Source organism: Calidris pugnax, unplaced genomic scaffold (assembly GCF_001431845.1).
Source record: "Calidris pugnax isolate Ruff unplaced genomic scaffold, ASM143184v1 scaffold24, whole genome shotgun sequence".
Classification (NCBI taxonomy): domain Eukaryota; kingdom Metazoa; phylum Chordata; class Aves; order Charadriiformes; family Scolopacidae; genus Calidris; species Calidris pugnax.
In genome coordinates this window covers 5,412,717-5,437,860 of record NW_015090922.1, presented here as the reverse complement: position 1 = coordinate 5,437,860, position 25,144 = coordinate 5,412,717, and the positions used below count along the sequence as shown (strand labels likewise).

The 25,144-nt window shown below is 38.8% G+C and overlaps 1 protein-coding gene across 1 annotated transcript in view; it reads right to left on the bottom strand.

Annotated features, from left to right (window-relative positions):
• The window catches only part of USH2A (Usher syndrome 2A (autosomal recessive, mild)), a 393,292-nt gene extending 369,208 nt beyond the window's left edge, over nucleotides 1-24,084 (bottom strand). The window contains exons 1-2 of the mRNA XM_014950535.1: nucleotides 23,600-24,084; nucleotides 18,204-18,369 (exon numbers count right to left, since the gene is read on the bottom strand). Coding sequence (XP_014806021.1) covers nucleotides 18,204-18,369; nucleotides 23,600-24,084 — 651 coding nt within the window. The remainder of the gene's footprint in view (nucleotides 1-18,203; nucleotides 18,370-23,599) is intronic.
• Between the last annotated feature and the right edge of the window lie 1,060 nt (nucleotides 24,085-25,144).

Here is a 25,144-nt window from a genome sequence, read left to right as displayed (position 1 = left end):
TGGGGGGGGGGGGGAGGAGGAAGAAAGACTGATGCCCATTTCATGAGCACTCTGAACAGTTATGCCCACGTTCTGAGAAATCCAGCATACAAAACACAGAGTCTTGAGGAAGAAACCTCATCAGGGGACCGCAGTGACAGAACTGTCTTAAAACAGAAGGGCTGGAGAGGATAAAGGGACAGTAGAAGAAATGGTAAAGAACAGCGAAGGGGAAGGAAAAAGCATAAGGTCGGGAGGGGCAAGTTGTCTCTTTGCCTTTCCTTCTTTTGCCTCAGGCCCATATCGGCCTTTCCTTTTCTTGACTTAACTGGGATGAATTTTAATTGCAGCTTCTATACGTGTTTTATACACTATGTACTCTCTACTTGTGTGGAGTGGATTTCCCATTCATCACAGGATTGCAGGCAAAAATCCCAGGAGCATTTTGCTTTCCTTCAAAGTTAGCTTTGCTAAAATCAATAACTTTAGGGCTGCTTCCTCTGTCTAGCACATACCCCCCACCCCACAACCATTTCAAATTTTGTGGTTTTATGATCATTTGATTTTGTTTCTTATCTCCATATACAGATTTATATTTGCAATCTTTCCATGATAACAGTGATAATATTCTATACTGTTTCAATAACAGTACAAAGGCGACACTCTTACAGCAACAGTGGAAACATGCTCACATTTGTAGTTTTTAGTCAATATCCTAACTGATCTCTAACAATCTCTCTTCTTACTGTCGTCTCCTCAATACTCCAGCATTCTTCAAATCAAAGTTCTGGTTTTCTTAAGGACCCATTTAATGTCTGGAATATTTTTATTGCTTGTGCTTTTTTTCGAACCAACTGCAAGTCTATGGTGCAACAGCCAAGAATCACAACTACATTAAAGTGCCCTTATCTTGTATGAAAACCACTGAACTTAGTTTAAAAAAAAAAAAAAAAAAGGGAGAAAAAAAAACAGGGAGGGGGAGGGGATATGGGAAGCAGGGGTGTCTCCTACTGCAGATTGAGTATCATCCCTCAGCAATATTGTTACATCTCTTCCAGCTTTATATTAGCTCTCCCTTCACTAAAACTGTGTATCTTGGCATTTTAAATCCCCCTTCATTTTCCTGGTTGTCTCTCTTATTCCACTAATATCTTTCTTATCCTTGAAAACATGTCACTCCAATTCAGCAGTCTTATTACATATGCTCCTAGCATTTGTATAAAAGATATTTAGCTTTTCTTTTTGCCCTCCTTTACTTTTCTTTTTCACTATCTCCTACAATGTTAATCCCTCCTCAACGGGAAATGGTTTTCCTTCAATCTAAGTCATTCTTTTTGTGCATAGATCCACTAGTTCAGCTTGAATTCCCTGAAGAACAACATAAATTTAAAAAAAAAAAAAAAAAAAAATAGTGGGCAAAGGGAAAGGGGAAGAAAAACATGGAACCCTGGAGTGCTCCTTAAACAATTAACTTTCTGTTCAAGAACAAGGCATCTATTAATACAAATTTGACTCCGAACAATGAAATCAGAAAGCAACTGGAATTGCAGACTGATGCATAAAGTGGTTTACAGGCTTAAGACAATCTAATAGCTATTTCATGAACAAAGCCTTCAAGATGCAAAAATGCAAGTAACAGCATGCAGAAGGATCCAAAATAAGAAACATGTGATTAATTTTTTGGACAAAGGTAATTTTAGTACTGTGTTAAAAACTGAGTGATATAACCCACACTGTCAATTATCTGATAAACATGTCTGAAAAAGTCAGATCAATGTGAAAATAAATAGCTTCTGAAATGGTCTGTATTTTTAAAGAATTAGTATTTAGATAAGGAAACATTGTTTTAAAATAAACAGTTGAATCACAGATTAGTAATCCTTCAACCACAGAGTATGCATTCCAATTATGGACTGGCAATTTTAATTTAATCTTTTGTTGGCAAGTGCTTCACCCGTATTTCAGTAGTATGAAGCAATATTAAAATGGTTAACTACAGCTCCGCCACTTTCTACCCCAACCAGCACTGTATTCTTTCTTTCTGTATTCTTTATTGCCTGTGTCAGTCGAGCTCTATCAATCTATTACTGATGCCTCAGGACAAAATAAACTTATCTGGGCAGGGGAGTGGCAGAGAGAACCCAAGAGTTCAAGACTGTAAATACAGATTCTGTTAAAAATTAAAGTAATTAACAAATAAGCTTTGCTCTAACTACTATTTTAACCATTGCTCAATCTCTGTTCTTTTTACATGGAAAGGTTTAACAAGGGACTCTTGTACTGCAAATGAGTTCCAAACAATAAAACAGAACAAGAGGATCCTAGTCATCAGATCTGAAAATACATGAAGAACAATTGCTTTCTTGCTGCATGACTGTTTTCCCCAAATCACAGAACAAATCAGATCCAAGATCTGATGATCACTATAGTAACATGAAAGGAGCCAAGTATTAAGGATTCAACAAGCTGCTTTTTAGCAGCTAAAACAGTTACATAAAATAGACTTCCAAAATTAATTGAAACAAAAGGCCTCAAAGTACATTTTAGATAATGTCATAACAATGCACATTTTCCCTCTGCCCCCTCCATTTAAAATACAGCACAACCACTGATTCTGAATTTTCCTGAACTACTTGTAATCATGTAAATTAGGGATGAGATGTAGATGTCAAACAAAACATCCCTTCTGAATAAAGTCTGTTCTTCAGTAGTCAAAGAACAGGCAAATACCCAACACAAATGCAGAGAGCAGTTACTAATGTACAATTATTAACCCTGTACTATACTATCAGCTGTAGATTAAATTCTACTCTTTTGAATTAGTTATATGTGAAGAATTTTGCACCACTTTGCACTGCTCAGTACTGGGACTTGTAAGTCATTCCCAAATTTAATGCAAGAATACATTGGTTTTACAAGAGCTGAACAGCTCTGCTGGGACTAGAAGGCTGAAAATCCATCCCTCTGTTTCTTTTTGCGATGATTTACATAAGAAGAAAGCAATTATTCTTGCCCTCTGAATGCCTCACCACAAAAGTTCCATGTATCCAGTTAAGGGATTTTTGCAAATAAAGTCTCATCTTTTCTTTCAAGGCTTAGATTCTCTCCATGGTCAAGGATTCACAAAATTCTGCCTTTGATTCCTTTCATATTCCTCCCAACAACCTTACTTCAGGCCCTTCCCTCCTCCTCTGTGCCCTGCTTTCTTCCTTCCATCACAAAGTCCTTTAGAAATGGTCATTCAACTACTCCTTTGTACTGTAACTCTCCTACACTCTTTTTGATGGCAATTCACTGTAAGCTTCAATTTTCATTTTTTAATAACAACTGCTTTTCTCCAGAGTTACTAAGCATCTTACCAGCAAAGCTTTGCAGTAGATACAAAGTGTGCTGTTAACTGAACATAGACCAAACCTGACTTAGGAGGGACTGTGTTTTTGTAGCTTAGTGTTGGTATTGTTTGGTAGTTTATTTTTGGAAAAAGCTATGGGAAAAAGTTTATGCTGCAGTCCCCTCAAACACATTTTGTTGAAGATGGGCCAGGAGAGGACCAGGGGAGGCTGCTTAGAAAGTTTCTGGTGGTTTCCTGCGCACTTCAGGATACAGACCTAGAGTTATGGTGCAAAAAGGCCAGGGAGATTACTGACCAACAGCAAAGATGAGGAAGCCAATAACAAAATTTAAGGAGAAGGGTAAAAGCCCATCAAATATAATAAAATGAACTAGGAAGTCCAGTAGAAAAGTGGCAATCCAGTTTACCAACCTGTTACATGCATGATTACCTGCCTACAGACAAGAGGTACATGCATGAGGCACAAGTAGTAACTTTAAAAGACAGAATATCTACTATCAGGACTCAAGCAGGCCACCTAGAGAAGTTGAGAGACTTCCTGTTCACCAGTCCTGACCCCAAAACCAACGGAAGTCCCATGGGACACGGTCATGAAGCTAGAAAGGCACATATTTGAGTACTGAGGAAAAACCTTCAGAGCCGGAATTACAGCACAAAGAAACAGAGGTTTGCAGTTCTGAGGTGTCAGATTAGGAGCAATATTAATAGTTTAATCTATGCTGCCACTGAATACCACATGCAGATTCACCCACAGGTGCAACAGCAATGAACCTCACAAGATACAATCATAGTCTACAGCAATGGTACACCTAAATACTACTGGAGACAGGAGAGGTTCAAGAGGAAAATAGTTTGGCTTTAATTCAGGAGGCAGAAGATCAAAGCCAGTGCAATTCTTTGAAATATTGCCAGTATCACAAAGGGTCAGACAAGCAAGGTTGCACCATTCTGCACACAACTGAACAAACAGTATGTGGAAAAAAGATTTATGTCAAGTCAGAATTGAGACACTTTTCTGGAACAGACAGAAGCAAAGAAGGGTAAGCTTCTTCTGCACCCAAGTAGGGCCAGTTTACTTGTTTCATAGAATGGTTTGGGTTGGAAGGGACCTAGAGGATCATCTAGTTCCAATCCCCCTGCCACGGGCAGGGACACCTCCCACCAGACCAGGTTGCTCAAAGCCCCATACAGCCTGGCCTTGAACACCTCCAGGAATGGGACATCCACAACTTCACTGAGCAACCTGTTCCAGTGCCTCACCAGCCTCACAGTAAAGAATTTCTTCCTGATACATAATATAAATCTCCCCTCTTTCAGTTTAAAACCGTTACTCCTCGTCTTATCACTACACTCTCTGATAAAGAGTTCCTCCCCATCTCGCCCATATGCCCCTTTTAGATACTGGAAGGCTGCTACAAGGTCTCCCTGGAGCCTTCTCTTTCTGCAGGCTCAACAACCCCAACTCTCTCAGCCTATCTTTATGGCAGAGGTGCTCTGGCCCTCTGATCATCTTTGTGGCTCTCCTCTGGGCCCGTTCCAACAGGTCCTTCTTATGTTGGGGACTCCAAAGCATATCAAATTAGGAAAGACACCAATCAAGTTTGTCCTAACTAAGCATGCATGTAGACTGTGACAAAATGAAATCAAAAGCCTAAGATGTTTTTTACTTGAATGTCAGGAATTACAGAGATCATACCACTGAAAAAGTGTTGCTATACCTTAAAGAAAGTTCATATTTTGATAAGGTAAATGAGCTAGTATTCCAGCCCCCCCTCTTTTTTTTTCTTTTTTTTTTTTTTTTAAGTAAAAAAGAAAAAGCAGCATCTTCAGATTCAATAAGAGATCAGAAAATCAGCAGAAACAGAAAATACGATTTTCAATTAGTCCTGCACAGACCAAAGAACAATGCAGAAACTAAAATTATAGGTATGATGCGTGACTAGGTCTTGAGGCACTTGTTCTGATAATCTATCAAATCAAGCCTATGAACACGATGAATTGGTTGGAAAAGCACATGGATAAATACTGTACACTGGAAAAGACAAGGTGTTTTTTGTGGAAGGAAATCAAGATCCAACTTTAAATTCTTTGAAGCAGTTAAGGTGCACATGGACAAGGAAGAACTGACCAACACAATGTACTGGCTTTCCAGAAAGGTTCCAAACTCCATAGAGATTAAATGGCCACATTTAACAAAGACAGAGGTTTATCAGTAGGTAACTCCAACAACCTCTGCTATTTAACATTTTGTATAGGCTTGAAAACAGTGGTTAGTGAGGTGAAAAAGGATCTAGTTAATACTTCCAGACAGTAAAAGTCAAAGCTTACTTCAAAGTTACAAAAATGATCTCAAAATTCTTAAGGAAGAGGCAGTAAAATAGCAGACTAAATGTATTAACCACAATACATTGGTAATAGATACGAGAGAAAAAAAAACCCTTACCTATGTAAACATAACATTAAATTCTGAAGTGTCACTGCTCAAAAGAAGTGGTCTTGGAGTTACTGTAGACAGTCATCCACTAATAAGTAAAATGCTCAATGGCAAAGAGGAAATACAGTCCTTATTGGGAAAGAAAAGAAGAACAAAACCACAGAACTTCATTGTTTAGAAATTTATAGTGGAACGTATCTGGAATAACAAGTGGAGTTCTGTCCTTATATCCCCAAAATCATAATAGTATAACCCCAGAAGTTTCACAAAAGATCAGTGAGGATGATCAAACTGCAGAATGGCTTCAATATAAAGAGAGATCCAGTTTAAAAACAATTATAACATGTGACCAAGTTCTATAACCAAAATATCTAATACCATAAGAATGATAAATAGAAAGCAACTGACAAAAGAAATTGGCAAAATAAATTAGCTGACAGCAGATTTAAAATTAAGAACGAACTCATTGCCACAAGATACTAGCAATACCAAAACATAGATTATAAAAAAGAACTAGACTGTTAAACTAAAAATAGGTCAGTCAGTGGCTATTTGATACAGTCTAGCTTAAGAAGCTTCAAAAACACTGCTTGTCAGAAAGCAGGTCAGTGATGCATCTAAAAAAGCTGTTTCTGTGCACCTACTCTTCTTTCATACTCAGAGTATCTAGACAGACTGTAAAGCCAACACAGCAGTTCTTAAACAATGCAAAAAATTATGGTGTTATTGAGCTGAGGTGTTGTAACAAGATACATGGACAGGAGGAGTTCTTCTCCCTCTTCCATCTCAGAACTCACTACTTTCCAGCCAAGCTGATAAGTTGTTCAGTGCCAAGAAATAGCCTTTACTTCCAGAGAAAACGGGCACAAGTTGGAACATAAGAGGTTCCACTCAAATATGAGGAGAAACTTCTTCACGGTGAGGGTGACGGAACCCTGGAACAGGCTGCCCAGGGAGGTTGTGGAGTCCCCTTCTTTGGAGATTTTCAAAACCCGCCTGGATGTAGTCCTGAGTAACATGCTCTAGCTCTAGGCAATCCTGCTTCAGCAGGGGAGTTGGACTAGATGATCTCTATGGTCCCTTCCAACTCTAGAAATTCAGTGAAATTCAGTGAAATTCAGACTGTAAAGCCAACACAGCAGTTCTTAAACAATGCAAAAAATTATGGTGTTATTGAGCTGAGGTGTTGTAACAAGATACATGGACAGGAGGAGTTCTTCTCCCTCTTCCATCTCAGAACTCACTACTTTCCAGCCAAGCTGATAAGTTGTTCAGTGCCAAGAAATAGCCTTTACTTCCAGAGAAAATGATACATCAAGACTTAACAGAAGATTTCTCCTGTGGCCTGCCACCAGTACATAAGGATTTTGCATTCTATGGGATCTAAACATGTAATTTATGTCACCTTCCATTTGCCACATGCACAGGTGATAACGCAAGATGTATGTGAGAGAGTTCACACATAAACAAAGGAGGTTTCATAGAAAACAATCTGAAAGTTCCATCTTCCATTTCTTGATCAGACTTGTGACTTAAGTCTCTGTCTTTTAGCTATAGAAACCTGAACCAAATGTACTAAATACTTGTTTTTTAAATAACCAGGAAAAGCAGAAGCCACGCTATTTAACTGTACTCATGATGTTTTTAGACTCTCATCAAAAAAGTTTTAAGTATCTTGTGAAAACATCTACTGTACAACTGGCACACCATAGCAAAGAAGTTGAAACCAGTTGCCAGTTTTCTGCTTACACACTGTGCATGCCAAGAACCACCTGCTGAAGGACCTTCTGCCCGCATTACACATGGTATGCTTTAAATGGTGACACTCCAGTGTACAACTTCAAGCTTGGTCTCCCCAGAAAGGAATCAAATTCAAGCATATCAGCAGTGCTCTTCAGTAACACAAGACTCCAAACAGACAAAAGGCAAACATGTATCAAAAAGAACTCTTCCCATATACAAAACTGATAATACTGATGTGCCCTGTGTGTCATCTTTGTGTTTTACACCAACCGCCATATCAAGTAGACACAACTACTTCCCATCTTTCAAAGTTTGCTCCCTACACAACTCAAGGGCACAAAAATGTACCAATAGAAGAGCAGTCATAGAAATGCAGAAATGTACCTGAAGTTACACCAAGCAATACGTATCTGGGAGCCCACTTATAAGTAGTGTACACAAACATGTATTTAAGAGATTAGTTCAGAATCAACGGCTATCTAGATAAAACAATATTTCTTTTTTTTCCACTTATGTTTCTCCCAGATTTTAGCAATCTGAAAATGGTTGATTCCAATGACAACAGTTTAATTCACAGGATGATGTTAAACAGCACACACCTCTTTCAGTTCTTCTAAATCCAGCTACGCAATTTTTACCATTACTCTTAACAATGAATTTGAACACTTGAAGAACGTATTTTTTTCATTCAAACCTTTCAAAACGTTTTCCCCTAAGAAGTGAGCAAGCTACTTCTGTATGATATGACATACCTTTTAAATTTATATGCCACCACAATATTAAATAACATTTTTTTCCAAAAAAAAAAAATGTTTACATATTATATTTTATGTACTGTAACTATACATGACAGAAAGATGTATTACATTGGCCACTAGAAGTTTGATTCACAGCTATTAATTATCCTAAAAAATTATGGAAAAATTATGGTATGCTTAGGAAGAAGCCTGAAAGTTATTTTCTAATTAAAAAAAAACCCACACCTCAACCCCACAATTTTAAAGTACCACAGATCATTATTCATCTCTACTTTACTCATTTTCATCTAAAACATAAAAATTAAATTAAAAAGAAAAAAATGTACCAGACAGCAAAAATATAGCCTTAAGAATTGTAGGACGTTTAAAGATTTGAAACTAGGGGGGGGGAAAAAAGCTAAATAATTCTTAACATAGTGCTTCCAGCATTAAAAATACAATTTAATTGGCTGCCACATATTTTTGTATAAAGAAACAAATTGCTTGTAAAACAAATTGAAACCGGATGGATTTCATAGCTCATCTAAAAATCTCCAGACAAATCAGACATAGCTTCTGCAAACCATTCAATACTACTTCCTCCTAGCATTGGTCATACAAAGGCTTAATTCCATTCCTACCGTATATAATACAGAGTGGGCAGACTTCAGCGGTGTTTGCAATTGAAAAAACATTTGCAGTTTCTATAAGTGTAGTCAAGATAGTATTAACAACACCTGCATTTCTGGCATTCTCTGATCTTGGCCCAGACGACGTTCCTTGCCTTGTGTTCCTAGGCAGCTATTAGACTTTAAATCTAAACCTGCAAGTATGCAAGATCTTACCTGAACTCATATTCAGGCAAGAAAGGAAATACTTTAAGAGACAGTACAAGTGAAGAGAAGATAGAGGCATCTAGGAAATGTCCCAGTTTCCCAAGGAGCTGAAATTATAATAACAAAGAGCTTTCAAATCAACACACAGTTGACATCCTAGTACTCATGGACCAGAAGATGAGGCAAGCACCGCAGCAGGACTTCTGGATGCAGCACAGCAACTTACTAATAACAAAATAACTTGCAGCCCCAAGGCTGCAAGTTCAGCAGCAGTATCCGAATGGCCTGCAACTGCAGCAGATTAAATGGTGAGTCAGTTGCCTAGACAGCTATGCTCATTGTTTCTACAAACAGTTATATAAAAAGACAATCAAGTAGATTATACAGAGATACACATTTCATTTCTGCTGTCTGTTGGGAGCATAGCAGCAACCATACGGGGAGACTGCAAGACTGCATGCTTCTCAATATTTTCAACACACAATTGCAATTAATAGACAAGAAGTTCCTCTCCCTTCTTAGGGCTGACAAAGTACTCCTAATAGATAGCAAATGATGAAATAGGAGATCAAAGTGATTTGTTAAATTAAAATGCTTCTTTGCTTTCTCATGTCCTTACAAAACTTAGGGAATACAGAGTTTACAATACCTTGTATTTAGTAGTACATACACAGAGAGTAGAGTGTAAATGTTTTCCTCCCTGCTTTTCAGTCTCAGGTTCTTTGCTTTTTAATACAAATTTTGAAGTATTCAAAAACTTGTGCAGAAAATAAAAGGATTTCACAAATTGGAAAGGACAAGTTTTCTCTTGATAGTCAAACAGTTATGATGTAAAGCGGTCTCATTAAATCATAAGTACTTTAACCTTTTCTTGAAAGAACTGGAAGATTTAAAGATTTATAAAGAAATTTTGCCTAAACTAGGAAATGACTCATATTTGACATGTATTGAAATGATAATGCTGATTTCAATAGGCACTCTAAGAGCATTTTCCTCCCAGGAGAGTAATTCAGTCATGGTTACCTCTCTGCATTTAGATTTTAAACTTACTTTCTAAAGCTTTTAATGTGCTGTAGTCTGCCAAAACATGGCAGAGTTACACAGATATGATCAGGCAAAATAAAGGCTAGTAAAAAGATTATTTTTATAATTGCAGACACTAAGTATGAAACAAATACATCAATCTGACATGTTCTCAAAGAATCTCCTCTTTCAGTAGCCTTGGCTGTATCTGAAAATTCCTGTTTAAGTTCCACTCTTAATTGCTTAAATAAATTCTGAAATATCAAACGGAGAGACCCTTAACAGCAAATCTGAAAAAGAAAATACAAAATGGAGCTGTTTCTAAGTGGCACAAATCTGCTATTGGTATCACCATGCAGAGATAATGAAGTACACAACTGGCCTTAATTATGCATTGCTATGATTTCAATTTTTTTATTTCTTTGAAAGTTATTTTTTTAAAGACACCACTTTTCCTGAGGTTTCACTTCAGTACATATCAGATTCTTTTAAGTTAAGGCTATATATCCTTTGCTCCACTACATACCTTCAATAAGATACTTTGCTAATATATACATAAAAAGCTACAGTGAATCAAGATTGATCATTAAATCAAGATCAAACACACAGACTCTAAAAGTTTTAGAAGCCTGAAGGACTTAATCCTCACCAACTGAAATCAACTAAAACAGTGACAGTAACTTCAAGGAAACAGGATCCACAATTTATGGCCTTAAACAAAAAAAACCCCAGCAAACCAATCTGTTTGAAATTGCAAAACAAAATGATAAGTTCATTTACAAATCATAAGCAGTAGAAGGTAAAGGCAGACATCACTAGAGAAAAATAAGCCGTTAATTGGAGAGCAGAAAAAAAATGGTCTAAATTCACTTTTGTTGCAGATCCACTGCAACTTACTTCAGCAGAACTTTTCAAGGATGACTTTTCTCAAATGCTTACTGGGTATAAAGCACAAAGAAATAGATAGCCAATAGCTCTGTCAGCAATATACCCCGTATTAAGGCTGCATAAACTACTAAAAAGTATGAAGTTACTCTTAGACTGATACCATCTAGTTTCAGGTAGCTTTTTCAACAGCCCATTCCAAGACTATTAATGACTCATGTCCAACATCCTGCTGGCAGTGGTTGTTAGCAGTAATATGGCAGGAAAAGGGGGAAAAAAAATATCCCACAGTCCACCTACATAACAATCGATTGCTATGAATTCCCATCTTTTTCTGTTGGATGCACTACACCATATTACCCTTTTTATGAAAGTCACCGAATTTGAATTAAAACAAACAAACAAAAACCCCAAACATTTTTCTTATCCCCACAATTCTGATCAGAATGCTTTTTCAGAAACACTCTGCTGCAATTGACCAGACTCAGTTTCCAATTTAAATAGTCTCTTTTTCTGCCTGGCGTTTACAGTCCAACAGATTTAGAGAAGAAAACTGCATGACTTCCTACTCTTCGTTACAGTTCACTCCTAAAAGAAGGCTCTCCAAATCATCTTCTGTAAGACCTGCATAGAGCCTTTCACTGTCATCATAGGCTTAGCAGTTCTATTCTGAATTATATTCCTTAAACATGAATGATAGAAATTGTACCCAACATTTTGCACAAAATCTCCCCACAGTCTGGAGCAGCAGCAATGACTGGGAATGCCTCTCATGTTTCCCCAAGGTATGCCTTTTTTGTAGCCACATCATGCTAATAGCTCATCGTCACCACCTGTGACAACTACCACAGCAATTTTTTAATGATTAACTACTTAGCAAAAGATTTGGTAAGAGATTTCAAGTTCATTACATAGCATTTTGTAAAACCAAATATTTTTCATGCCAGTTACCCAAGTCCTTTTGGTCATGCCATTGTTCCTGTATCTTACTGTTCCTCTTCCTGATGATGCCTCTCCACATTATGGTATAGCTAGTATTATCAGTACCCTCATTAATGAAAATGTAACTCAAGGCTGGTCCAAAGACTAATTCTGAAGGAATTCAATTGCTTTTTTGCCTCCCTCGTACCCCAACCCTGGGATTACAAGCAAATCCCTTTAAACAGTACCTATTGCCTACCCTCCCCATGAACATTCCTTCTCATGGGTTGTCACATCATTGCTAAACTGAACTCCAGATAGGGGAAATCTGACACATTTACTTTGCCTCGAAATCAGTTTTCTCATCAAAAAAAAAACCTAAGAGGTTAGACAGTGATGAGCTATCTTTAGTAAATCCACACTGCATTTTATCCCCTTTTTCATTTGGCTCCACATCTTTATCTATTCCTTCAAAGATGCTTTCTAAATCCTCATATGCCACTGTGTCAAGACAAATAGGTCTGCATTGCTACGATGCTTTTTCCTTCCACTGGCTCTGGCTGGGATGGAGTTAACTTTCTTCACAGCACCCTGTATGGTACTGTGTTCAGAATCTGTGGCTAAGACAGCATCGATACCACACTAATATTTTGGCTATTGCTGAGTACTGCTTGAATAGTGGCAAGCCTTTCTTTTCCCACTCCGCCCCACCATCCCACCTCAGTGGTAAACCAGGGTTGGGCCAAGAAGTTGGGAGGGGACACAGCCAGGACAGCTGACCCAAACTGACCAAAGGACCATACAGACCATACTGTATTACCTCCTGCTTAGCAATAAAAACTGGGGTACGAGGAGGACTTTGGGGAGACAGGAGTCTACTTCCAAGGTGGCTGCTGCTTGGAGACTGGCTGGGCAGTGGTCTGCTTGTGGAAGGTGGTGACTGACTGCCTTTGCATTGTTTATTCCTCTCCCACCTTCAGCTGTTAAACTGCTGACCCATGAGTCTCCTCACTTTTGCTATTGCTGTTCTCTCCCCTGTTCCACTGGTGGGGATGAAGGGGTCCTAGGTACTTGGCTGCTGGCCAGCATCAATGCATGTTACCCTTCTTCCTAAATGTAAGCATTATAGCTCCACCTCCGACTTGGTAGATTTGCATGAAATATCTCTTTGTCAAAGGATTTCATGTACCAGTTCTTTCAAAATTTTTGGACAAAGACCATCTGATTGCATCAGCATGTACACCATAAGCTTGCAAATTCCTGTTTCTACCCCTTTATAATCATTTATGTTTTCATACATTCATTTCTGTTATCCAGCTTGCTTTTGCTCTGTGACTGTTATCACGATACTTACTGAAAACAGAAGCAAAGTATGTATATAGTTCGGGGAACTTACTCAAATCGTCCTTAATCTCAAGCACACCTACACTGTACACAGGTCTTGCCTTCTTACACAAAAAAATCTTAAGAACTTTTTACCATTTAACAGTCATTCCAAAGCCTATTTCAGCTTGACATCTTTACAGCTATTTCTATTCCTGTGTAGTGTTCTCTCTGAATTTGCTGTCCCATTCCCCAGTGCTTGCAGACTCTGCCACCTCTAACTGAAAAGGTGCTTAATCATTCAGATAAGCCTGGGCACTACAACTCCATTTTTTCTTTGTAAAGGCCAGAGATTCCTCTTAATTCCATTACTTTTATTTTTAATAATCTCCAAGCCTTTTTTCCATTCAAACTCTGGGCTCCACAGTTCATCTGAAGTAGTCCCATCTGTTCCCTTTGAAATCCAAAAGTGGACCTACAGAACCACAGAGCTGCTCACTGTTCTATATTGTCTGAACTTCATTATGAGTACTCAACATTATTTTTGAGACTCACCTCTCTAATAATGCCATGATCACTTAACAAAGTTTGTATCCAGACTTTCTGATTCAGTGACTAGTTAATGAAGAAACTTTTACTGCAGAACATGCAGGAATGTTTGGGCCCTCCTCGTGTTAGTAGAGCTTTAACTTCCCAGCTATAAACTGGAGAATAAGTCTCTGCAACGACACAGTTCTTAGTAGTAGTTCTCTCTAATGGATTACACACCTAAATCCAAACCCAAGGATTTAAATTCCTAGATTACCTCAGTAGAATTCATTTACTAGCCTTCTCTTCCCCTATAATTATTTTATTCCAAGGAAATTATTTTCAATCTGTACTGTTCTTCGTTCTTTCCTTCCCTCTTATCATTTAATTACTATTTGGTGCTATTCCAGCACTCAGCTTTCATTTCTACCATTCCTGAATAGGCATATGTTCCTATACCTGAATTCCAAACTTATCTGCCATCCATATCTCTGTTCTCTCTAAAGTCAGTTTCACATCTGCAATCAGTACTTCACACTAATCTGTCATGGTGTCTGTTTCCTAGCATTTATGCACAAATATTTCAGGTTTTCCTACTGACCACAAGAACTCCCCTGTTTTCAGGGTCCCAGCTCCTACTGACTGCTCAGCTTCAGAGACTTTTAGCCCAAACCAGTTCTATCAGGTATATCTCTGTTCAGAGACAGACTGGGACCCTAGCTCCTTGGCAGAGTAGTCTCTCTCACACTCAGCTACATCAAACACACTCTTCGTAAACTACAATCAACTTGCTAATAAACAAACATAAAAATTCACCAATCTGTCCTGAACACTTATCCCACTGAATCCCACAGTCTCTCTTAGATGTTATTAGTGTCACCAACTTGGCATGCAAAACCTTGAGCCTCAATCCCCGATTCTTTGGTTGCAGCCTACCCCTGTCCTTCACCCATGAGCTGTCACAAACAAGATGCAGAAATTCCCTGTGAGTCAACAAACAAGTATTGCTTTTTGTCTGAGGGGTAGGACCCAGCAGACACCCTTATTTTCTAACTATACTAATAAGCACTAGCATTCAGTTAAAAACTTTTTTCCTGAATCACACTCACCCTAAACTGGACATATATGTAACTTGGTCTGCAGTCACTGAGCAACAAAGCATCACGCCAAAACCTTTTTTTTCTCCCTGTCTACCAGTCAAACATGCACTACTGTGCATGGCTTTGAACAGTACTTTGCAGTTCACCGTGGAGAATATCCACTGAAGTTTATATCCAATACAATTTACAAGTAACTATTTTGACCCACTGTTGTCACCAGTGTTTCTTACACAAATTCTGTAGTGGTTTAGGTCTAAGAGAAAAGCTACACTGTTAAAAAGCTTTGTAGTCTCAGGGAAAACAAAGACCAAATATGCTTCATCTACCAGAAAAGTCATGCATCTTGAAGGCCAGGGATATTAATTGCAGCATTTACTGCTTCCGACTTAAATTTTTTGGAAACCAAACCGTCAATAGGTTATAAACCCACACCTCTGGCATAAAGTTAAAACATTTTCAGTTAAAAAAAAGGAGCTGTTAACCACATACATCTTCAATTATCACCAGTATCTGAATTACAGTACCTAAAAATTGTAAAAGTACATACCTTTTTTTAAAAAAGGATCTGAATAACTTGTGCCTACTATGCTTCATGCATAGAGAATACAATTTCTTCATGTAAAATTCTGTTTAGCATAGCAGCATCATGTCCCAACCCTCTGTCTTAAATTTACAGATAAAAAGTTACATTTTTTCCACATATACAAGTTCTGTTATGTGCATGAAAATATCCATTCCACATTTTCTACTGTCTTATCAGGAACAGTACTTCATTGCCCCATGAAGAACATTCACAAACATTATTTTTTTTTAGTCCAAAAAGCATATCAGGAAAGCTGTTAAATAGATCTGAATATTTTTTCCTTTTTTTTTTTTTTTTTTTACATGAGAACAAATAGCCCAGCTCTGGCTAGATCCCCAATAAAAAGAATGCCAAACAACGTTCCAAATTCAGTGAAGTACCTGAAAAGGTGCTGAATCTACTGTTAGTTTAGTTAAACCGAATAGCTTATGGCTAAGCAACACAGCCATATACATGACATTTCACATCCAACATTTTTGTTTCTGTAGAAGGAGGTTATACAGCAACTACATCGATAACACCATACCTACTTCAAAATCAGCACAGCTGCAGGATGACTGCAAACTTTCCTACTTTAAAAGCCACAGAGCTCAGTCTTAGGGCTTGTCTTTGCTAGAAAATAAAGTTTACGCCTGTAACAGTGACACAGAACTGAGATTTCTAATTCTTTACAGGTATTAGAGGCAGTTTCATCTCAAGACAGCATGGAAGTCTACATGGCCTGACTTACTTGGAAAAGCTTGAAATAGTAGTAGGCCACTATTGATTGGGCTTGGCCCCATCTGCTGCCTTCACCCCAGGTGGCTCACCTACAGCCCACGGAAGGGTCTCTCCTCCACGCTGCAGTGCCCGTACCTACTGCATGGGCATTGCCTGGGGAGAAGGTTGGTTAGGCAGAGAAATCAAAAGTCACACTCACTTGTGGTAAGATCATATGAGGGGAGAAGGTTGGTTAGGCAGAGAAATCAAGTCACACTCACTTGTGGTAAGATCATGTGTTTGTACTTCCAGGTGTAAACTCCAGGCTCTCCCACTGCCTTTAATTAAAATTATTAATGGCTATAAATCTACATAGCGCTTTGTCTTCAGAAGGCTTTTTCATCAGCTTAAGGAAACACCTATAATGAAGTATATATCATCATGATATATAAATTATATAATATCAACTACTACTATTGTCTAAAGACACAGACACTTCCAAATGAATGTTACTTTTGCATATTTTTGTATGGTCTCTGTCATGTTTTCCTTTTCCATTTATTTCTCCATTAATAGAAAAAATGCCTTTGGACAGCTGCTAAAAGACAACAACCAACAAACTTTGCCTAAAATTTCACAGACAGACCTAGTGCTAAATGGACCATGCTGCAGCCATTGTCATCTTTAATGGAAGGTTGAGTCCTACAATACCACAAATCACAGTGTGAGGTTCTACCCTGAGCTCAGAGACTTGGGAAAGGTATTAAGCCTGCGGTCCCTTTAAGGGTCTAGAAGCTACACTTCTTTACTCCTGCTATGCATTGAAACACTTTACCCAAAGAAACAAAGAGCCAAATCCTACAGAATGCTTGAGGGTTCTTTGCAATACAATTTAAGATACACATATTTAAATCCAACCCTTTCACTCTTCACTTCACCATCCCAGGCTTTAGCAGTTACTGAAGCTAGTACAAAATGTGGCTGACAGCAGCAGCACTAATATAGCACCCTTAGGGTGTTTGAAGTGTAAAGTTCATTAGTTCTACCTTAAGGTCACTCTTTTAATCCAACAGCCAAAATCTTATTCACACTACCATACTGATACCCTGGAAAAAAGAAAACTGCAAAAAAAAAAAAATCAAGACGTCACCTTCGATACTTCTTACAAGTGACAAGATCAGCACTAAAAATCCAAATCACAGTCAATACCTTTTAGCAAGTTTCAAGAAAGCAGCAAAACTATTCTTGATTGTGCTGTAAACCAAATGAAATTTAATAGAACGGATAAAGGAAATGAAGGAAGGAGAAGAAAAACATTTCAATACCTGATAATTGTGTTTTATAATTATTAGTTGAACTTGGCTTACAAATAGAATTTACTCAAATGTCTGTTGGGAATTACAAGACATGCAAATAACGGAATTTTAATTTCTTCTGTGTTTGTTTACTGATTTTTGTACATACAGTTTAAATTTTAACAAACTCAATTTTGCTTTATCCTCAGTGGATATTTGTACACTTATTAAAAAGATGTCAACAGAAGACTTTTAGAACACAAACATTGTGTTTTAACAATTCTGAATCATATTTTTAAAATAAGAGGTAATAACTCCATAATTTACTAGCTTCATTGCACCTGCACAAACTCATACATGTTTACTATGTGCTCTGTAAGATGTTTTTAAAATTCAATGGGAGATACCTCTAAGATACATTAGCATGTATAGATGAAGATAACATTCACTTTTTTAGGAATTAATCTGAGAGACCCAAGGCTTATTGATAAGATTAGAAATAAGTAGCTTTTCTTCACACCAAATATTTGTGTCCCTAAGGGTGAGAATTTTCAGTCTTGTTTGTTCAGAACAAGCACAGCATTTTTTTCCAGTGCAAAATTAGCCATTGCCTCAAAATGAGCTCCCACATTAAGATCCTTACCTACGAAACTCAAGAGTTATCATTTACATCCCTTAGTTTACCCTTTTATATTTGTGCGGTTATACCATTCTCAAACAAATGTTGTATTTCAACAAATATTAAATGGTTTTTATTTTACTCACCTGCACACTAAGATGAATCCATTTCTTCACAAGAATTCTCCCCAGTGTCATTACTTTTATTGGTGGCTGCAAACCATTTACCGTGCGATAATAAAACATGGTCTCTTTCTCAGAGATTGTGAGTTTGAACACAGTCTGCCCATCAATAGCCTTTTCTATCACACACCTTTGGAAATAACCAAGAAAAACAACATAAGGTCAGAGGCACACACTTATACACATTCCTGCCAAGGTGCTATCCTGTAAAGTGATGCTAACCAGAATGCATTAAAATAAACGTTAAAAATACAGCTCTTGAGAAGATGCTCAGTGACAGTTAAAGTCACAGGGTGTACTAAGTGCAAAAGAACTTTAACAAAAATATTTTCTGTCTTAATCTGTGATTGTTGTTTTTTGAGTTTTTTTGTGTTTTTTGGTTTTTTTTAATTTAGTGCATGCAACCCCAGTTCACTTGAGGGTGAAAGAGGAGTCCTCTTTGCCTCCTCTCTTCAGGGTTCCATGACAGAAACCCCAGTGGCTGGCCAGCACCGCACAGGTCTCTGCTGCACTTTTCATACAAAGCTGTGCTACCTGGTGCATCCTGTGCAGGCACTTACCTTTTTGTGGTCTAACAAGGCAAATGTAATATAATCACAAAAAGCAGTATAAATAACATGTTCTAGAAATAACTCTTTCATCTTTCCACCAGCTTCCCCTACACTCTCCCTTTAACACAGCCTTTTTTAACCTAAGAGAACCAGAGCAAGGCAAGCAGGCTACCCAGCCACTTGTTAGGTTTTTCCCCCCCCAAAGATGGGGGATCCCCCCCATCAACATCAAATGCAATGCAGACATAAGGTACAAAGAATACCATCCACAGCAACCCATACTGCAAATCCAGCTGCTGAAATATTTTTGCCAATCCAATCACCATGATGCCAAGGATTCATCAGCAGAACAAAATTATAAAGTTCTACTCTCCCATTTCAGTGTCTTGAGAAATCCAGTCCCCAGTTTACTGACCCATAAAAAGCCAAATATTTTAACAATTACACCAGACGAAATTAGCACACTAAGTCACAAGAGAGAAGCATATAAAATCTGTATGTGACCAGGATTTACTTAGATGCAATTCAGAAAAAAAAAACACCACCAAAACAAGCCCACCTTATCTACTGATAAGCACCTTCACCTAATACGCATTTATAAAAGAAAAGCATCAAAAAGGCTATTCTTTCACACTGCCATTATTCACCAATTCACCTTTAAATCTAAGAGAAAAATTAATTCATTAACTGTTACCATCTTAGCCTGCTGGAATGTTGTCAATAAAACAATTTGCAAAATGCAGACTTCTGTTTTCCAAACCTTACTAAAAACACATTTCTTAATATATTGTCGACTGGTCTTTTCAATATTTTGTTTGCTTGTAAACATGCTAGTTTTGCTAGATAATAAACGTAAGGGAAGGCTCAGCTAAGTAGCAAAATATTTAGGAACTGGATTTACCGAGTTCCTGGATAAACAATAATTGGATAATCCAGTTTTTTGTTTATTTTTGTTATCTAAAACAAACATCCCCACATTGTTTTTATCCCCAAAGGTGTCATGACTTTAAGAAAGGAAGTGACTTTGATGTACATCACTTTGAAAACTGGAAAGAACAAATGTGAATTGACTCACTACTGAAAGAGAAAAATCAAGAGGCAGAAAAGAGAGGAGGGACAAAAAAAAAAAAAAAGAAGAAAGTCTCCAAAATAGTTCTAACATAGATGAAATAGGCATAAGCATTACTTCTGACTCTGAGCACGATTGTCCATTCCAGCCATGATTACAGAGAGAAACCACTGTTCTTTATGAAGTTTCCAACTTCTGGTAACCTGCAGTCCCACAGAGCCAATTCCTGACTGTATAATTCTCTATGGTGGGGCTGAAGGGAGGAAAAGCAAACACCACGAATCTGCTTGGTCTGCTTTCAAAGAAAAAAAATATTCTAGAGAATCTAACACGTCTGCACTGTTGATCCCCACACATTAACTGGAGCACTTGCAAATGGGAACTTCTGCACGGGTTCAAAAATCAGACATATGGTATTCTTAAGGCAACTTCCCCTCTTAGTCCAATTCCTACTGTAAAACATCTAAATGGCTATAAAGTAATAGGATATTATCTTAGTCCTTTAGATAAATAACGTTAAAAAAATACATCTATTGCTCACTGCACAATCAGGCCATCCCCCCTGACCTTTTTGCATGTAAAAGGCCCCAGCTCATTTCTCTCCCACCACCAACTTCCTCTGGTCATCCAACTTCCAGTTAGCCCAGTTTATTGATGTAAACTGCCTTTAAAGATTAGTCATATGCTAAACTTCTACTCATTCTTACCCTATTCCATTCCAAAGGGTTATGATATATACAGTTTCCTATGTTGTGCTAAGGCTTATTTACAGGCTACATAGGCTTACTGAAAGCATTTATATTAACTGATGAGTACATGCAGCAGTAAGAAAGGAAACATGGGGAAAGAAAAAAATCAGGGACAAGAACTTTGCTCATTTATTGCACTACTGCCTAAAGGGAAAGTAAATTTAAAGACTGGAGTACAAAATGTCAGTGTTTTCTCACTATTCTCCTGCTTTTCTTCAAGATTTCCAATATGCACTGACTTAAAAGCACACCTACAAATATCTATACCATAAATCTAAGAATAACATTAGGGCTTAAAATAAATCCATAACACGACCTGACTTTCCTCTCTCTTTGTATGAAAGTGTATTCTTTCCCAGATTCACATAAGAAAACTTAGTATATGTATGACATTTATGAAGAAAATCCTTGGTGTCTTTGACTAGCCACATATATTTGCTCCCCCAGAATGTCACAATTTTTAAAGGGCCTTCAGACTTGGGATCCTTGCATCGGTATCCCTCACTTCAGCCAGCACAGCAGAAAAATCCTGCTATTGTCTTACATGGGTACAGGCCTAACAGAGAAACGTCACAGTCTTTCCAAGGAGGCACTGGGATACTATATAGCAACACTCCCAGCTTCTTTCCCAAGTGCTCTCTAGCTGCCAGACCATTTAACATTCAGCACAAAGAAACACATTAGTATGGCATGTCCAAAAACCACGGGTCTGCTGTACTTGATGTAAGAGGCACATGTAAGATGTACTTTGCCACTAAACAAAATATCCAATTACATTGCCAATTATTCTACTGGTAAAATGAGCACCTGGTTCTGGCTCATCCTCCTAGTGTTTTGGTGGCAGCACAAAAACTTTGTTAGAATAAATCCCAGTTCCATGAAGTCCCTCTGCTGATAATGGGGTTTAAAAGGTCTCACAAACAACATCTAACAGGGACAATTCCCCACCAGAGATGGCAAAATGTCGGACATCTGCTAAGTCAAACTCCTTCTGCCAACCTGAAGGACTCACTAAACCAAGAGAATAAAAGTACAAATATCTTCATTTGCTACTAAACTATTTCTCTTTTGTAGGATGCCTCAGTATCTATTCAGGTGCAATCACTGTTCTACTACAACTGGAGCTCTGTATTCCTTTTACATAGAAAGGAAAATTATAACACTTCTTTCTGTGAATAGTAGGGCAAAAAAGAGTCTGGTCAGTGGCATACCATCCTGTCGACCAGCAACTTCAGTTTTCAGGACTGGGCTCTACAATTGTCATTTCTACATGTTGAGTAGCAGCAATAACGCAAGGCAGAAGAATGAAGTTCTCTATTACAAAAATTGAATGAAAGCATTTAGATTTTAAAGGGATCTATAAAACCCACTGAACAGGAATATGTACATTGTGTAGTTATTAACACAGTAGCAATGGCAGACTAATGTTTTACACTAGTCCATGGATAATCAGGCACTGGTAGAGTCTGGTTTCTGCACAGCACTTAATCATTTGAAACTAAGGACATACGTTTCATTGTTTTAGGCTCCATGCAAACAAAAGCCTATTCCATTGACAAAAGAGTTTCATGGATCTCACTCAACACATCACTGCAACAGCTTGCTTGGAAATTAGCAGGACATTCCTGCTTCAAGTTAGGCATATGCTTTACTGAAGGCAACTTCAATATGCCTGCATGTATGTGGACATGAAGTCATAGCATAGGACAACCCCAAGAGTGGGGTCTCTGCCATTCAAGATTCAAACATTCTATAGAAAATGCTGTCTATAAAAGACACTAGGCCAAAACTCTGGAGACACCTATACACATTCCTTCACCTGAGCTGGTTTAACTTAAGATCAAACTAAAGTCACATTTGCTCTGAAGATCTCCCTTCCATAACCACAAATTTTATGGCTAGATTGACCTTATTATTTTTTAAGATAATTATCCTTGCATAAATCAGACTATAATTTTACATATATCATTATAATTATAGACATTTCTGTTGTTTCCGATGATTTTCACACCCTTAGACAACTTGCTATTTCACAGCAGCATACAAAAAAAAAATATCAAGAATGCTACAACTGAACAGATCATAATTTTCATTCTAAGAATAAGTTTTGAGTACAACTACAAAAACATTTGTGACATATAGCCTGTAGGAACATACTATACTTCTTGTGTACTTCACTTTAAAGAGGATCTGCTCAATCAGGGTAAGAAAGAGTAGGAGGATCTGCATTTTGTGAAAGATAAAGGGAACTTTTTTTTTTCACAGGATTTGTGATACATTTTTCAAAAAGCAAGCTTTTCATTATAGCAAGGGTCCAATCAAGCTGAAGGGCCACATATAATGGCAATATTTGCTAAAAATGTGACATGTAAGCAAACAAGAGAGGCAGCATGCTTAGCCATGTCTATTTCGTTAACAACTAGGAACACTTCACTAGCAGTTTGCACACTGGAATCTTTTTTTAAAGTAGCAACACAATCTCTCATTCACTCAACATGCTCCAGGATCTTCTAGAAAAACTAGAACCACTCTTCTATAGCTCTGAAATACTTATTTGGGAAGATGTGAGGTTTTTCCTTGTTTGTTCTTACAGACTAAACTTGTGTTGGGGGATTCCTAAAATGTTAGATGATTCTTTTTCCATCATGAAAGCAACAACAGCACAAACCCCTGACAACATGTTTTTCTAGCAGCTTTTAGAAGGAATGTCAATTAGAAATACAAATTACGATTTTTCAGAAAAGACACACACATTATGTATGAATAGTTCCCACTGAAAGCAATTAGACTATCATCTGAGTCAACGCCAGCGAAACTGTACCTACCCATCTTGACATTTGCAAAGACCCCAACCTAAATACGACTTTAAAACGTCACAGTTTCTCACTGTACCTTTTTAAAATTTTAACTAGCTTGCTAATAATGACCATGACTACAATGATCAATTTTTTTAAGAGCACCAGGAAAGTAAACACCTTCAATACTACTTACATTACACCTTCCTTCTCAGGTTTCAACCATACAGTTAACGTAAATGAAGCTGCAAGCCTCAGGGAACGGGGAGTAGAAAAGCAATCCTTGTGATTATGAAAAATAAAACTGGAAGCATTGCCGAAGGACCCCGGATGCAAGTCCCTTTTGTCCTCTGTGATACAAGTACCCAGGCCTTCTGAAAGAAGCAGTTTGTAGGAAGAAGGCGATGACCTGTATGGACATTCCTGAACACAAAACCTCTGGGTGCAGGACATAATACTTTCAACAGCTACTGAGCTATGACAAAAAGTACTTCGGTCTGGCAGCCCACAAGTGGCTTTAGTTGGCACAAGTGACACATTCTTGAAAGCTCCCACATTTTCAAGCCTAGGGAAATGTCCCTGAGAGCTGACCAACACAAAGGAGTCATAATAAGTTAAGATTAATGTTTCAATAGCATGAAACAAGAAACGACACCTCAAGGAAAGAGCCCAGCAATTCATGTTTACAAAAAAGCTCCTCCTGATTAAAGCATCCGTAAATAAATAATGATGTCCATGTCGGTAGCAATGTCCTCAGGTGGTACGCTTTAAGAGCTTATGTAGCATTTCATCTTCAACACACACATGCAAAGACCCAGTCGCAGGGGACATCTACATCTTCCGGCCAGCGAAACGCACGTGGGTGACAGCTGGTATCTGCAAACCACAGAAAACAGACACAGTCCGTGGGATGAACGTGCCCTTTCACACCAACAGAGGTGATGCCCCGCTAGTGATTTTAGGGGTTTGAATTCCCCTTGCGAATTTCCACCAGCTCCTTCCCTGGCTACAGCCAGGACATATCTCTAAGGGTGGGCAAGGGGCCTAGGCCAGCCCTGAGCCCGCACACGATCACCACCAAGCTGAGTTTATCCCAGGTCTGTCGCGTCACGCGAGGCCGACGCTCAGGTTTACGTTTGAGGGTAACGAGCACCAGGTTACGCTCTCAAAACCTGCCACTTCAGCGCCCAAACCCCTTTCCTGAGGCTTTCAAGCTGGTTGGTGGAATCTCACCATTTAGGACCCCCCCCGCCCTTACCTCTCAGCCTCACGCCAACACCTGGGAGCTGCTGGGCGCTATGTCAGGGTACCCCGAGGGGCACCCCTTACCCCTGGGGCCCCGCCGGCTGCGGCCTAAGCAGACCCCCCCTCCCTCCCCGGGTCACCTTCTTACCGTCCCCTCAAGTTGATGACCCGCTTCGTGCCTTTCCCCCCCCGCCGCCCCCCTCACGCCGCTCCTTTCAGCGCTCGGCAAAGCCGATTAGAAACCACGCTCCCCGTCTGGTCCCGTGTGGGCATTTCTCACAGCGCACCCGCCTGCGCTGGGGCTCACCGGCAGGCAGACCGGCCGGGCAGGGCCGGCGGCAAACCGTGCGGGACGGCAGCCGGTAAATAAGTTGATTTACCGTAATTTCAGCCCGCCCGGCAGCGGAGCCAGGAGAGCGGCGCGGCGCCCGGCGGCTCCCCAAGGCAACGCCACCCGCCGTCGCCCGGCAACGACGCGGCCTCCTCCTCCTCCCCC